This window comes from Opisthocomus hoazin, chromosome 2, assembly GCF_030867145.1.
Source record: "Opisthocomus hoazin isolate bOpiHoa1 chromosome 2, bOpiHoa1.hap1, whole genome shotgun sequence".
NCBI classification, from domain to species: Eukaryota; Metazoa; Chordata; class Aves; order Opisthocomiformes; family Opisthocomidae; genus Opisthocomus; species Opisthocomus hoazin.
In genome coordinates this window covers 95,486,935-95,502,332 of record NC_134415.1, presented here as the reverse complement: position 1 = coordinate 95,502,332, position 15,398 = coordinate 95,486,935, and the positions used below count along the sequence as shown (strand labels likewise).

The following is a 15,398-nucleotide window of genomic DNA, read 5'->3' as shown; positions in this document are numbered from 1 at the left end:
CTTGTGTGTGTCTCATACTGTCCACCACCCCTGAGACTTAGTGGTTTATTGCCAAAGAGATTGAATTTGCTGGGTACCATCTTGCCAGATTGGTGATTTGCCAAACCTCTGGTGAATTTGCTTACTGAAGAGTAAGCGGGAGAGGCAGGACGATGGCTTGGATTGGGGAGAGCAGACAGGCTGCAGGTGAGAGGAGTAGGACCTTCCCCCTTTCGTCTCTCTCTGGTAAGCTGTGAAGTCAGGTTAAGGTGTAATACATAACTTAAACTGTAGAATAAATACTTTTGTGTAGCAACTTTATTCTGCTCCGGGAAATTCAGTTATTTTAAATAACAGATTAACTTCTGTGCAGAACAAGTTTATGGTGAAGGCTAGAGACTGGAGGGAGAAAATTAACAGGCTGTGGTTATTCTTCCTAGGTTGGTCAGCAGGCCTTTGAGAAGTTTCTGTTAATGGGCAATCGGGCAAGGAAACATTTCTGATGTGTGTCCCAGAAATTCCTATGAATAATTTGGAGTGAAAGACAGTGAATTTGGGATACTTTTCTCTGACTGAATCTTGAATGATTATAAATAAAGAACAGTGATGATTCAGAAAGTCTATGCGAAGCCTTCCTGGTTTTTTGTTTATTAGTTTTCAGACTTTATAAGCTGTAGCTGGAGCAAAGTCTCCCTGTTTTGTTTTTTTTACAAGACTTGCCACAATGATGTTTTAGGAATGATAAATACCAATAATATTTTGCTGTTGTGGTAAAAGGTAATGCTATATGACATGATTAATGTTATGTAATCTTAGACATTTATGTCTGTGAGAAACAGCTGTAAAAATATTTATTATTTTCGTGAGAATGTTTTTATCTAGGGCCATACAGTTTCACTTGTACTAAAATTCATTCTACTTGATGTATTTTTATTAATGTCATAGGACATAATGTTGTGTTTATTTGGCGTGTCCAATTCTTATGGCTCATTTAGAAAAATACGAAAATCCTGCTGATGACAGAATTTAATAACAGAAAGATTATTCAAGAGCCTATTAGATGAGAATTTGAACTATGCAGTAGATGTTGGGTTTCGTATTTACAATTGGCTTTGTAATTTCTGAGGCTCACTTCTTTTAGAAAAACTTACTGGGGTCTGTTGTAACTTTATTTCTACCAAGGCTTACTGCTCAAGAGGCAATTTAGGGATCCTTTACAATTGGAAATAAACTTTCAAAAGGGAACTTCTGGACTGCTCTGGTCCAGGTTATTATGATTGTATATACTTAGCACGGTGGGTCAGTAAACCTTTGACTGAGATTACTAGTTCTGTGACAAGGAAAATGTCTTGTAGCTGGATCTTTACCTGATGAATACCACAAAAAAAAAAATCAGTCATTAATGTAGTAAAGAAGTTCTTTGTCATCTGCCAAAGCCTTTGTTAGATGGAAAAGGCACCACTCTGTACTTGGAAGAAAGATGTGCTTTGTGCCCTGTGATAGAAAGAGCTGACAGATCAAGGTAAGTGTGAGTTTCATGTTTGGATGAAGGTGGCTGAAACTGATCTCCGGTTGCAGGATGGTTTCTTAAGAAGTTGGGTGTTTTGTTTCTGCTGTCTTTTGAGCGATATATCTTGAAAAGTAGATTTGTAACTGGTTGCAGTTAGCAAGCTGGCATGTATTGTTTTGTGATATTAGAAATTAGTTGACCAATAGCACTTCCTCATCTTCACTGCCTTTACAAGTAATTACTGCAAAAAGTGTTTCTCCAGGGATGTTAAACTTATTTTTTAGCTTTTTAAAAATAAAGCCTGGTTAGTGAATTTTAGCATACTGTGGTTTAGTTAGCGCTTGTTAGTGTTCCTTAAACTCATTATTGTTAGGTCCAGTGAAGTTTGATACTTCCATTACAAAGATTTCTGTGTTTTTAATGCAGCAATATGGTTGCATTACATCATACCTCACGGCATGATCTGTAATTGCAAAGGGAGTTGAAGTATATAGCGTACCTAGTGTGAGCAGGAGGCTGTTGCCTATATTTGTGTTGCATTTCTCTGATTTTATTTTTTATAAACAGACACACTTTACTTGATTTTTAACTGTATGTGTATTTGCAGGGTCATTTTCTAACTCTTAGCCGTCCCCATGTGTGGGCCATACTGTATGGCCGTGCAAGTAATTGTGCTGTCAATTCACAATGCAGCCAGGCCTCCCTAACTGCTCCGTGCTGCTCAGGGTGACAGTCCTGCTGCCCCTCCCAGAGACAGAGCGCTCACAGGTTTGCTTGAGTCAACACTGGCTTCATGGCAAGTTGGCTTAAGGAGCTACATTGGCAGAAAACTAATACTGGGGGCCAGTGGTGGGGAAGTGTTGGTGGAGCTAGTCTGTATTCAGCCATATCAGCTATCAAATCCAGCTGACTGCCCTTTCAAAGGGCTATGAAAGCTTGCCAGTGTCACTAGGAATAGGGAAAAAAACATGTCTTGGGCCTTAACAGAAAAGCAGCTGCAACTTTTTGTTGCAGCTTGGAGTTTAACTAACTCTTTCATCCTCCTTTTGTCCTTTCCCTACTCGTATTTTTCTGAGATGTGCTGTTTTCATGTGACCAAATCATTGAGGTTTTCTTCATTGCTGTCTGTTTCAGGTGAATTTTGAACAACTGACAACTTCAAAGAAATTTCTTGCTTTTTTTTCTGCTTTAATTACATTTTAGAGTCTCTTCTTCTGTCCTACATTTGCAAGTTGTTTTCTTGTAGAAGTTGTGGAACCTTTCTGGATTTTAATTTCTGTATGTTTTTATAGAGTGGATAATATCTACCTGATACAGTCTTTGAAAGTTTTCAGGATAAATCCAGAAGTATTAAATCATATGAATTGTTGATTTTTTTTTTCTTCTTCCTTTTGGTATGTAGTTACAGTCCTTTATTTCAACCTCACATTCCAAATACTGCAGCAAACCTGGAAACCTTATCAAAGAGTTGGTTGCCTAATTTCCAGGTAGTTAGGCTAGGTTATTAATCTTATTCTGTATGTAAGTGTCTTTCAGCGCTTTCTAAAAGTAGATTGCTGTTTATTTAGTGCTGCTACATTCTCAGTTGCATAAGCTTAGCTTTTTTTAATAAAGGTGGATCTCATGGTGCATAACCAAGTCTAAAATCAGAATTGTGCAAATCAGATGTGTAATATGCTGTAAGGTTTCCTGCTGTGTTTTGCTTATCTTAGATTCTGAACACTGGAAGAGTTTTATGAGATCATCTGTGATTAACATCATATACTGATTTGCCACAGAAATCGTATTCTGGAATTCTTACTCAAGTGTCATTTTCCTTCAAATGGCTTGTTAGCTTTATATACTTTTTCACATTTTGAGAGTAAATTGGCAGTTCAGAAATTGTCCCTAGCCTGTCCTAACCTTTTATCCTCCAATTTTTCCTATAATATAGGAAGATCTCTCTCCTATATTTATCTTTCTTATAAAAACACTGAAACTTTCTTCTCCTTCCTTTCTGAATTTTTAGTGTATCTCCAGTCTAGCAATAAAGGTCATATAAGTAGAGAATTATATATACTCATAATGTTAATGAAGAAAAAATACTTTTTTGTTTATTTCTTCTTTTTTCCTTTATTGTTGGATTGTGCCTTTGATGTTAGTTAAATTATTTTACTTGTGTGGAAAGTTTGAGTGGGTGACAGACTTATTCAGAAAAAAGAAGGAAAATGACTGAGGTACTTAATTTTGGATGTGTTTGTGATGGTGGTGCAGTTGCCTTAGGTGATGCTTTGTACGTATGAGTAGTCGCTGGTTTTGCTTGACTGCTGGTTGGAATCACGTGGATTGGAACCTCCTGTCCAAAGCAAGCCCAGTTAGAGCAAGTTGCTTAGGACTTTGTTGAGTCTCCATGACCTCTCAGGTCAACCTGGTCCACTCTTGAGCCTCCTCATGGTAAAAAATGAATTCTTTCAGTGAGTTAGAATTTTCTTTGTTCCAGCTTATGTCCAGTGCTTCTTGCCCTTTTGCTGTGCATCTTTGTGGAGAGTTTTGCTTTTTCTGCTCTCTGCCTTCCCATCAGGTAGTTAAAGACAGCAAAAAGGTCTCCCTTCCCCGCTTCTGAAGGCTGAATAAACCCATCTTTTTTAGCTTCTGCTTAGACGTCATGTGTTCGATCCCCCTGGCTATGGTGACAGCCTTTCACTGAACTTGCTCTAGTGTGTCAATGTCTTTGTTGTACTGGAGAGCCCAAAACTGAGTATAGTACTCTGGTTACAGCTTCATATGGAGGTGCAGTATGGAGCAGAAGAGTCACTTCTGTTGATGACTGGCTGAACTTTTGCTAGTCTAGTATGTCACGTGGTTGGCCTTGCTTGCAGTGGGGGTGCACTGCTGACCCATGCTGAATTTGCTGTCCGCTGGGACCCCCAGATCCTCTTGAAGAGCTGCTTCATAGCCAGTTGTCCCCCTGCCTGCACTGCTGCATGGGCTTATTTGGTCCCAGATGTAGGACTTTGCTTTTGATGAACTTGATAAGGTTCTTGTCAGCCCGTTTCTCCAGCCTGTCAGGTTCCTCTAAATAGCAGCCCTGGATTCCAGCGTATCACCTGCTTCCCCCAATTTGGTATTATCTGCAGACTTGCTGAGTGCACTTGGTCCTATCATCCAGATTATTAAAGACATTAAACAGTCTTGGCTCCAGTACTGGTCACTGAGGGATGTCAGCAGCTGGATTTGTACTGGTAGTCATCACCCTTTGACCCTGGTGGTCCAGCGCTGGTTTTCTCCTCGCCTTCTCATTCATTTACTCAGTCTGTGTGTCTCTAGTCTGGCTATAAGGACCCTGTGGGAGACCGTGTCAAAGACCTTGCAACAACCGTTGCTCTCCCCTTACCTACACAGCCAGGCATCTCACTGTAGAATGCAGTTGGGTTGATCGGGCGCAATTTGCCCTTGGTAAATCCATGCTGGCTGTTGTCATGTAGCTGGGAATGGATTCCCGAAAGACTTGATCCATAACCTTATCAGGTTTTGAGGTGAAATAGACTAGCCCTTAGTTCCTCAGATCGTCCTTGTTGCCCATCCTGCAGACATGTACAATGTTTTTCCAGTCGTTGGGAACCTGTCTCATGCAATGACCTTTCAAAGGTAATGTAGAGTGGCCTAACAGTGACACTGGCAAGCTCTCTCAACATCATCAGATGCATCTTGTCTGATCCTATGGACTTCTACATGTACAACTGATTATCTTCCTCGACAGTGGGTGGTACTGTATTCCAAAAGATTCTGCTGCTAGGGTTGGGGAACTGTAAGGTCAGAGAGCAGAACTTGCCAGTGAAATCTGGAAGGGCAAAAAACCCAAGGATCAAGTTCTTCAGCCTTTCCCCTGTCCTTTGTCACTAGGTTCCTGTCTCATTGAACAGCGGGTCCATGTTTTCCTTAGCATTCCTTTTGCTGCTGGTGTAAAGAAAGAAGCCCTCTTGAAGTACCTCTGCATTGTTTTCTGATGCTATCATAAGGGCAGCATCCTTGGGTGATACCTGTACTTCTCTGTTGGGAGAATCAGTAGAAAAGGTAATGAAACGCTAGTTGTCCATTGTATGGTTACTACCACTGTCTTACCAGAAAAACCTTCAAAGACACCGCAAAGAAAATATTTAACATACTCCAAAGCTCTGTCCTCCTTTTATCCTCCTCTGTTACTTCTTGTTAATACTTAGAAATTCTTAAACACAGTTCAGCAAATGTTCAAACTTACGCAGTTCTGTGTTCTTGAGTCCAGTCATTCTACATGATAGTCTGCACTGTAATCAACCCAATGTGTGTGAAAGTCAGGAAGGAAAAAAAAAAGTTGCATATCGGAATATGCAGATTACTTTCCATCATTGAACTGCAGATCTCTTTTAAATGCTTATTGTTCGCTATCTTTTTGTCCAGGAGGGGATGCTCTGTTTTTATCATTGGTTTTCTGTTGTTACCACATTCTTGAAAGGGTGGAGGTTTTTATTAGCCATCTGAGAAATCACATTGTCTGCATGTGTGAGAGAATGTCCATATTTTGTATCTGTTATGCTGGTATCATAGAACTTTGCTACTGAACTCTGTGCTTCATGTAATATCTCACTATCAATTTATAATTACTGCTTATTACTGGAATTGATTTTGATCCTTTTTTTGCATCTGCAGCTGATTTAGTGAGAGGAACGTTAAAGCATCTTTTAAGCAATAGATCTCTCAATCTGTACCTATAAATGTAGGTTAGGCTATGGTTCTGTGCAGATTTCTTTGCCTAAACCAGTTTCAGTTCCTGGATGCCCCTTACCTCTGCTGCGCTGTCATAGCTGTGCTGTGACAGAGCAGAGAACTGACAGGGTTGAAAAATAACTTTCCTCCTCCCCTACCACTCAATGTATTTTTGTGTGAATTAGTTTCCTTCCCCAGGTTTGCTTTTAGTGAAGAAACAGCTGTGCGGACGTATGCAGGGTGCAGGACAGGAGCAAGAAGCCCCAGCTTTTAGGAAGTATGAGGGGTGCATAAGCCTGCTTGTGCAGTGCTGCTTCAGAATGTGAAAACGCAACCTCACTGTGATTACACAGTTGATTTACTAGAGCTGATGGTATCAAAGCTGGAAGATAAAAAGCCATTTTGCATAGAAGCCTGAAGAAGCTTGTCTGAAAGAATAATGAAGCAATGGGGGAAGTAAAACAATTAAAAGATACTTCTGTGTCAGATTTTTATGAGTACTTGTATCCTCTTAACAATATATGTGATGACTCTAAATGAACAACAGATTAGAAAGCTGATCAGCATTCTTTTTAATTTACTTAAATATGAGTCTGGTTGAAGGCAATGATTCTAAGCACATTCAAATTAATTTGTATTTTTTGTGTGAATACTGCAGTATCTGATAACCTGGTTGCAGTTGTGAAGGTCTAAGCATTTGTAAGATGAGGCCTGTGTTATTTCTTTTTTTTCAGCCTGGTGTAACTGGGGAAAAAGAATGTAAACTTCAGGTCCTTCTGGAATAACTCCTTGGTCCTCAACCAAACCTTTGTTTAATTTAGGTTTCATATTTAGGGTGGTTCTTGGAAACACAGAAAGAGATGTGATCTGAGCGGACGAAAGGCTTGTAAAAGCTTCTGTGTGTTGTGATAGAAACCTTAAAGTGTCTACTGCTGTATTCTGGGGGTGGTGGGGAGTTCTTCTGGCATTCCAATGGTACATCTGAAGAAGTTGTTTTCCTAGAAAAGTTGGTCTTTGTGTGGCCACTGAATGCATCTGGGATCTGTCCTGAACTGACTGTGGCTGGATACTAGGTGCCCACCAAGCTGCTCTATCACTTCTCCTCTTCAGCTGGAGAACAGGAGAGGAAATATGACGAAAGGCTTGTGAGTTAAGGACAGGGAGACCACTCAGCAATTACCATCATGGGCAAAACAGACTCAACTTGGGGAAAGTAATTTAATGTATTACTAATCAAATCAGAGCAAGATAATGAGAAATAAGAACAAATCTAAAAACACCTTGCCCCCACTCCTCCCTTCTTCCTGGGCTCAACTTCACTCACGACTTCTCTTCCTCCTCCCCCCGAGTAGCGCAGGCAGACGGGGAATGGGGGCTGTGGTCACATTGACTTTACTGCTCCTTCCTCCTCACTGCCTTCCACTGCCCCAGCCTGGGTCCTTCCCACGGGATGCAGTCCTTGAGGAACAGACTGCTCCAGTGTGTGTCCCCCACGGGGTCAAAAGCCCTGTCAGCAAACCTGCTCTGGTGTGGGCTCCTCTCACGGGTCCACAGGTCCTGCCAGGAGCCTGCTCCAGCGTGGGCTTCCCACGAGGTCACAGCCTCCTTCAGGTAACCACCTGCTGTGACATGGGGTGGTCCGTGGGCTGCAGGTGGAGATCTGCTCCACTGTAGACCTCCATGGGCTGCAGGGGCACAGCCTGCCTCACCACGGTTTTCTCCACAGACTACAGGAGAATCTGCTGCAGTGCCTGGAGCACCTCCTCCCCCTGCTTCATGACTGACGTTGGTGTCTGCAGAGTTGTTCCTTTCACATAGTCTCACTCCTCTCTGCTGGCTGCTGTTTCACAGCAGTTTTTCCCCTTCTTAAATATGTTATTACAGAGACTCTACCACTGTTGCTGATGGGCTAGGTTTTGCCCAGCAGCAGGTCCGTCTTGGAGCCAGCTGGAACTGGCTCCATCTGACATGGGGATAGCTTCTGGCATCTTCTTACAGAAGCCAGCCCTGCAGGCCGCCGCCCCCGCCACCAAAACCTTGCCACGCAAACCCAATACAGTATCATATCCAAAACAATAAAAAGAAATAGGTGTGTTTTACTGGTCAGCTGTAACATAGATTTGTACAGAATGATTGGCTTTAGAGCACAGGGTACAAAATGCGCAAAAAAAATCTTCTAAGGTGATATAATCTGTTGGACAGTAGGACTTTACTAAATACTGTATATGTCACTCCTCACTTTAGTGTTTTAGACAGATGGAATTTTAAAGGATTTTTTTTCAAATGCACAACTTTGCTCATGTTTCATGGAGATTCACTGTTAACTTTTCCTTCCCATTTAGGAATTGCTTAACAACACAGTTGAATGATAGAAACTCGGAGTTTACAAAACATTGTCCACACACAGCAGCTTAAAGGTGTTAATCTGCTTTCTGCCATTCTTCCTACAGGCATACTTTATTTTGTAATCCAAAATTTATTAATTGGGTTTGACATAAAAAGACAGTATGGGGGTTTTTAAAAGGATGGCTTCAGGTTATTGTTAATAATGCCATAAGAGTTTTTATAAAAAACTAAAATACGGGTTATAGTTTCAGCAAATTTTTTTAATTGGCTTTTTAAATAACGACATGTAACTGATGACAGTTATTTTAAAAAGCAGTGATACATGTTAGATACACCTCTTTAAGATGTCCATTTAAATTCCATCTAGTTTCTGGGGCTCAGAATTGCTAATCTCCCTTGGTATAACAGCGTCAAACAGAGCGTACAGTGGGAGGAAAAATGATTTGTCATTGCTAGTGAGATCTGCTCCCGTATGCTGCCTTTCTTGGGCAGAGGCATAGCAATTGACTGCTGTTGGCTCAATATCTTAGGGCCATGTCTGCATATTTGAATATTTTCGCCTTCTGAGTATGACTGTGTCTTGCTGATTAAAATGGTCTTGGTGGTATACATAGTAAGAATTGCAGCATAGAAGTTCCAAATGTAAGTCTTACTACAATATAGTTAGAAACGTAGCTTGTGTGACAGATGACTTGTTATCCCTATTTTAAAAAAAAGAAAAATCCTCTATAGAATCAGATCCCAAGTGACCATTCAGATTCACTAACTCAGGAGAACGGTCTGACTAATGTGATGGTATACTTCTAGATTTGTATTTTTGGTAGGACTGAGAATGCTAGAGAGAGTGGGAATTGATCCTGAGCCGAGTGAGCAGAGCTGGGATACTAAGACTATTCTGCCACAGACAACTGAGCTGCTCTGTAGCGATGGACTGGATTATTGCAGAAATGGGTTGCTGAGTTTGTGACGGTAGGCAGAATCTGTGACAAGTGTCCCTTGAGAGCAGAGAAGGTAAACTTCATAAGATGTCTGAAGACTTATAGAGAAGAGTTGGTAGCATTGATGCATGTGATAGAAATCTTAGCATCATCTGTAGCAGGTGCAGGGCCACAGAACTGGACAGGTGCAATGTCAGAAAAAATGTGCAGGGAAGAAGAGTTAACATCCTCAAATTCCTTCTTTAGAGAGGGAGTTCTGTGCAGTGGGGATGGATTTTCTCAAAACAAAGATTGAACTGGTCTCGTGGCACCTAATGTGGGAGGAGGCTGTTATGTGTGGAGCAGCACATGGCTTGATGTAATTTATGCTCAGTGGATAAAACTAAAAAAAAAAAAAAAAATTGTCCTCTACTGAAGTTGGTAAAACTAAGGTAGGAACTGATGTAGAAAATAATGTACAAATAGTCTGATTTAAACAGAAAAAGAACCAAAAGGAACCCCATGCAAAGAAAAGTGTTTACTTCATTTGTGTGAAGACACCTAGAAAAATATTTTAGGTGAAATGAGAGGACTGGAAACTAACAGAGTTAATTGAAATTAGCTAGAAGGAAAATAATTAGAGGGACATTGTGACAAATTGAGACTAAAGGGCAGGACTGGTGCAGAGTCGATCGTGTTGATTGAAGTACTGTATGTTCCAGAAAATGTTCAGGTCAGATCAGCCTTAAATGGCTCCAAAAGTTGTATGAAATCCAGATAGATTCAAGGACTACAGAAAAAACAGGACATTGGAATTACATTACCAATTACTTGGCCAGTGTAACCTGTTAAGAGAAACTCTGAAAGCTGCAGCGATAACAGACACAGATACTGAGAGAAGTCTTGGTGAAACACTACCTTGCAATTCTTGTAGAGGAAAACATTGTGCACAAGAAGTGGCAGTGTGCTTCAGCAATTCTTTCTCATGTGAAAGTGGGACTCTTGGGTGTACTTGTTCTGCAGCATATAGTAACTGTTGTTGGAGAATCTTGCGAGGTCTTCATGAAATACATGATGTCCTGCAAGGATGATGGATTTCTAAACCTGAAGGAAAACTATGTGATACAGAAATGCTTAATTCAAAAGAAGGACTGCAGAACATCTTAAACTCTTTGAAAAGAAACTGAAAGATGCAGCCAGAGTGTAAAATATTTGCAGACAGCTTGGGAGTTATTTAAAGACACTATATTGGAGGCTTACAGCACACGCATGCTGCTTATTTAAATAGACTTCAGAAGGTCCCCCAAAATGTTGTCATGGCTAAACAGCAGGGTAAGGGGAGATGTCTGAAATAAGATTCAAGAAGGACAATGTTTTAACTTTGGTCCGAGTAATGAAAATAGGGAAGAAGGGAAAAGCTGGTGTATTAAACCTATAATTCTGATAAGGCAGGCAAAACAATTTTTGATTAATAACTCCCAACAGGCACAAAAACTATTGTTGAATATTTCTTCAAACTCAGCAGAAAAGTTTCTGGAGTGTCTGTAGGGTCAGTAGACAACTGAGTTTTAAAAGTTGGCTTTGGAGAACACAGGGTCATAGCTGAAAAACAGAATTGCTTGTACCCATTTTGGCAGCACTTACATTGGTCTTCATGCCCATAATGTTTCTTAAGAAGGAATGTGATAGAATATATGACTAAAACCGAAAGATCAGTGGAAGGAATTGCACTACATCAAACAATGAGCAAGGCAGCAGGATCAATAGCATTCATGCAAGTGTTGTGAGAGGAACTTGGGGGATGAAGGAGCTGATGACTGTAGTGTGTTACTTGTTAGTTAGCATTGTCTTTGTTCTACAGGCAAAGAAGGTAGCTGGTATGATACCAACTTTTTAAAAAGACAGTGGAGGTATTTGAGGAACTTTAGAGGTGAGCTTTGTGACCATACAACCCAAATTTGTGTAAATTATAAAAAAGACTGGAATTAATTTCATCAGTTCCCTCTGTAAAGTACTTTGCCAAAGGCTTTTGGAGAGGCTAAGTTGCCTCTGGATAAAATGGGAAGTTTTAGAAGGACCAACCGGCAACAGATGGAAAGAGAGAACAAAAATTGCTTGGTTTGTTAATAGAAGAAGGAACTCATGGAGTTCCACAAGATTCTGTGTTCACATTGGTGCACAGGTACAAGCAAAAGGGTTTGACAGAGGTGACATTTTGTACAGGTTGCAGGCTTTACTTGTGTTAGTGTAATGGCTAGTTACCTGAAGAAGATTGCAGATGCTCAGGTTTTGGAATATATGGGTTAAAAAAGTATATGAAATTCAGTGTAGGTGAATGCCAGGTAATCTAAGTGAATGAGAAGTAGGAAGCAGAATTTTTGTAGACAGTGATTGGCTCTGAACTGGTTTGTACCAGCCATGAGGGAAAGATGGAATTATCTAGTACGTAAAGATCAAGGCAGTTCTCCATGGCAGCAAGAACAGCAAATCCAGTGTTAAGACTTAGTAGGAAAGGAATAAAGAACAAACCAGAAACATCATGCTGCTTCTGTAGAAATTCATGGCACGTATGCATCTTGAATATTTCTCATAGTGTTGGTATCCTCATGTCAAAAAGGGTACAGTATCTAGAAGAGGTTCAGAGAGAAGCATCGAGCATGATTTAAAGGCATGAAACAGTTTTTGTGTAAGGAAAAATTAAAGAGACTCATTTTTTTTTCTTTTTGTGCCTGGGAAAACTGAAACAATGCTGCGGAGATCTATGCAACCGTGAGTGACTAAGAAAGGATTACTTATTACTATCTTCCAAAGTGAAAGAACTGAAGGAGTGGAGTTCTAAGTAGGAGCGAAAGATGCCAGATTGAATCAGGACAAAAAAAAGGAGACACTGACTTATGTAAAGTTTAGTTAAGCTGAGGTACTATCTGCTGCAAGATGCTGTTGTTTCTATAAAGTAGGCTTGATTAAAAAAGAAGCGGGGAGGAGAAAAAGGCTAGCAAAGGCTGTTAAACATGATAATATCATCCATGGCTCAGGAAGTCCTCCGTACATGCAAATAGCTGGAAGCAGAGGTTGAATATGCAATAAATATTTCGGTGTACGCTGTTTATACGTTACCCTAGACATATGTTGTTGGCTGTGATTTTTTTTTCCTTTTCTATCAAAACATAAAGTTACATTTGTTGTTTCTAAATGCATTTCCCATATGTAAAGAAAAACATTGTAAAAATTAAGACACATTTAAATTATACCAAAATCAAAGCTTCTGCATGGTTTGCCATACAGAATTTGTGTGAGACAACTCTTACTCACAATAATTAGGGCCCAGGGTGAACAGTGGCTAGCCTTGATGAGTGCTGTCTCCATGCTCTGTATCTCCTTCACTTAAGACCCCGTGCCATCATATTGTATGAGAATCTCCATACTGTTGGGTATTGCAGTAGATAAATCTGAAATTTGATGTAGTGTGTCTGTCCTTAGTAAGTTCTGTTTTTTACTTAGTTGATGCTAACACTGGAATTTCAATTAGCATCAGGTGGTACTTCAGGTCAGTGTCAGATGTTGAATTAAAAAAGCGCATACTGTGTTGCAGTTGTACTTGAGGCAGTTCAGAACTGTTGCTTTTATATGGCAAAATTAAATATGTCCTTGGGTATTAGACATTTAAATAATAAATGTGAGGATCCTTTTTGTTTGTGGTGTGTAGTTCCTATCAGAGAAGGAACCCTTAGATTTACAGGTGTCAGTAAAACAGCTGAAATCCATGTAAAGCTTCCTCCTGTCATAATTTGTAATAGTTTGCTAACTTGTTGCATTAGTAATCAAGATGTTAACAGATACTCATTTGTATTTATTTAGGAAAATGAGTCACCACTGCATTGATGAACTTATTTTGTCAAATGATAGTTAAACATTGACATCAACAAAATTAATGCTTGGGGAAAATATATACACCTGGCTTACTCCTCTAGTTTGTGTTGATTAATAACTCAGCTTGAAATCAAGACTTATCTTAACTTGTTCTCATTTCAGCTTTGGATAGATCACAGTCCAAGAGAGATGGAGGTTTTAAAAATAATTGGAGCTTTGATCATGCAGAAGAAAGTGAAGGAGATGCAGAGAAAGAGTAAGGATGCTTTTATCTAGGCTATTGAAAATATAAGTGTCTATTTATAAATACTTTTTTTGTAATTTATTAATAAGAAACAATATATCTTATGAATGTCAGTGATTAAGAAAAATGGTTTCAAAGAAGTGATTATTTTGAACAATATTGCTACATAAAATTGCTTTACAATGTAAATTTGATTGTGAACATGGGGCTTAAAACATAGGGCACACTATATTCCAAAAGTGTTGCAGTTGTCTTTGGAGCTACTGTATAAGTCTAAGGAACACACAAGAAATACGTTAACATGCAAAGTAAGGAAATGGAAAGGGATGTCAAAGCAGCTTCAACTTTTAGTAATGATGCTACTCAATACTTCACAGTTATGATTAAGGTACTTCAGTAGCTGTAGGCCTACATCAAGTTAAACTGAGCTTTAGAGGTTTTTCTCCCTTGTGTTTGTTTCGCTGGGTAGAGTTAAGGCTGATTTTACTTCCTGATCATTTATTTCTTTACTTAGTATGTTCGGATTTTGACTAAAACCCTTTATGTGTAGTTTGAATACATACATTGTCCTTGTGACATTTCATTATTACTGTTTTCTTGATATTAATGTATTTATTTCCAAAAATGAATTGTTAAAAGAACAGCAAGTTTCATGCATGAGGAATGCATGTTAGGTTTATTTGTTGTTCTTAGATATTTGGAGAGTGGGGCCTGCAGGTTTAAAAAGGATGCTATGTATCTCTAGTAAGGAGAAACTGAATCCTGTGGTTAAGTACAAAAATAATTCCTACATGAATTTGTATCTTGGCCTCTCTAATAGTCTAAAGAGACCACCATGGAGTCACATTTTTAATAGGTAATATTCTGCCAAATATTGTATGTTGGAATGGAGATGGGAAAGTAGACACATAGGTATTTAGGCTGCAGCAGTAGGCTATGCTGCAGTCTTACAGAAACGTGAAGAAATGTGGTGGTCTAGTCATGAAAAACTGAGTTCAGGAGTTCATTAAAGTGTGAGGTAAGCATTAAGAGCTTTTGTCAGAACAGAACTGTATCAGAAGTTAAAACCACTTTTTAAAAGATTCTCAAACTAAGGGCATTTAATTTTATAAGAGAAAACTTGATTTTTTACTTAGCAATTTTGCCTCTGTTTCTGGTGCACAGTAACATGTTTTAAGTCTAGTGGCAGTACATACAGTACGGTTAGTATTTGCTTTCTACTTCAGAAACAAAAATAATTCACATTTGTAAGCATAGCAGCTTTTTTCTTCTAGTAATTTACTGCTGTTTTCCATCTGCTTTCAGCTGACATTGACTTAACACAGAACGAGATGTGTATAGTGTAGTGATGCTAAAAAAAAGTTTGGAAAACTGGTTATGGAACATTTGTTTTATATAATTGTATCTGATTTTAAGATGGTATTTCTGAGTGATTTTTCATTCCTTTCAAATACTCTGTACAGTAAAAGGTTTTCCCATAGTCAGTATTGAAATTTTATTACTTACATCACTAATTTGTTTTTATACCTGTGAATTATGCAGAATCTTATCTGGAATTATTAGATAAAAGAGTAGCTGGAATTTGGTTTAAACTGGAGATCATGGCTTTTTTGCTTACCCATGCTCTGATACCATTTCAGGCAACTTCTCACTCCTTCCAACCAGCTATATATTTTAAGCTGCCCACATATTTACTTTTGGTAACACGTGGTTTGTTTTAGGGTTTTTTTGTCTTAATGGTATTGTAGGCTTTGAGCTTTTTGAAATAATTTGTGCATTTTGCTTATCTGATACATTTTTACTTTGTATA

At 39.2% G+C, this 15,398-nt stretch overlaps 1 protein-coding gene across 2 annotated transcripts in view; it reads left to right on the top strand.

Annotated features, from left to right (window-relative positions):
• SENP6 (SUMO specific peptidase 6) overlaps positions 1–15,398 on the top strand; it is an 83,722-nt gene that overhangs the window by 7,740 nt on the left and 60,584 nt on the right. For both annotated transcript variants that reach the window (XM_075414488.1, XM_075414487.1), the window contains exon 2: positions 13,507–13,600. In XM_075414488.1, the coding sequence (XP_075270603.1) occupies positions 13,507–13,600 (94 nt within the window). The remainder of the gene's footprint in view (positions 1–13,506; positions 13,601–15,398) is intronic.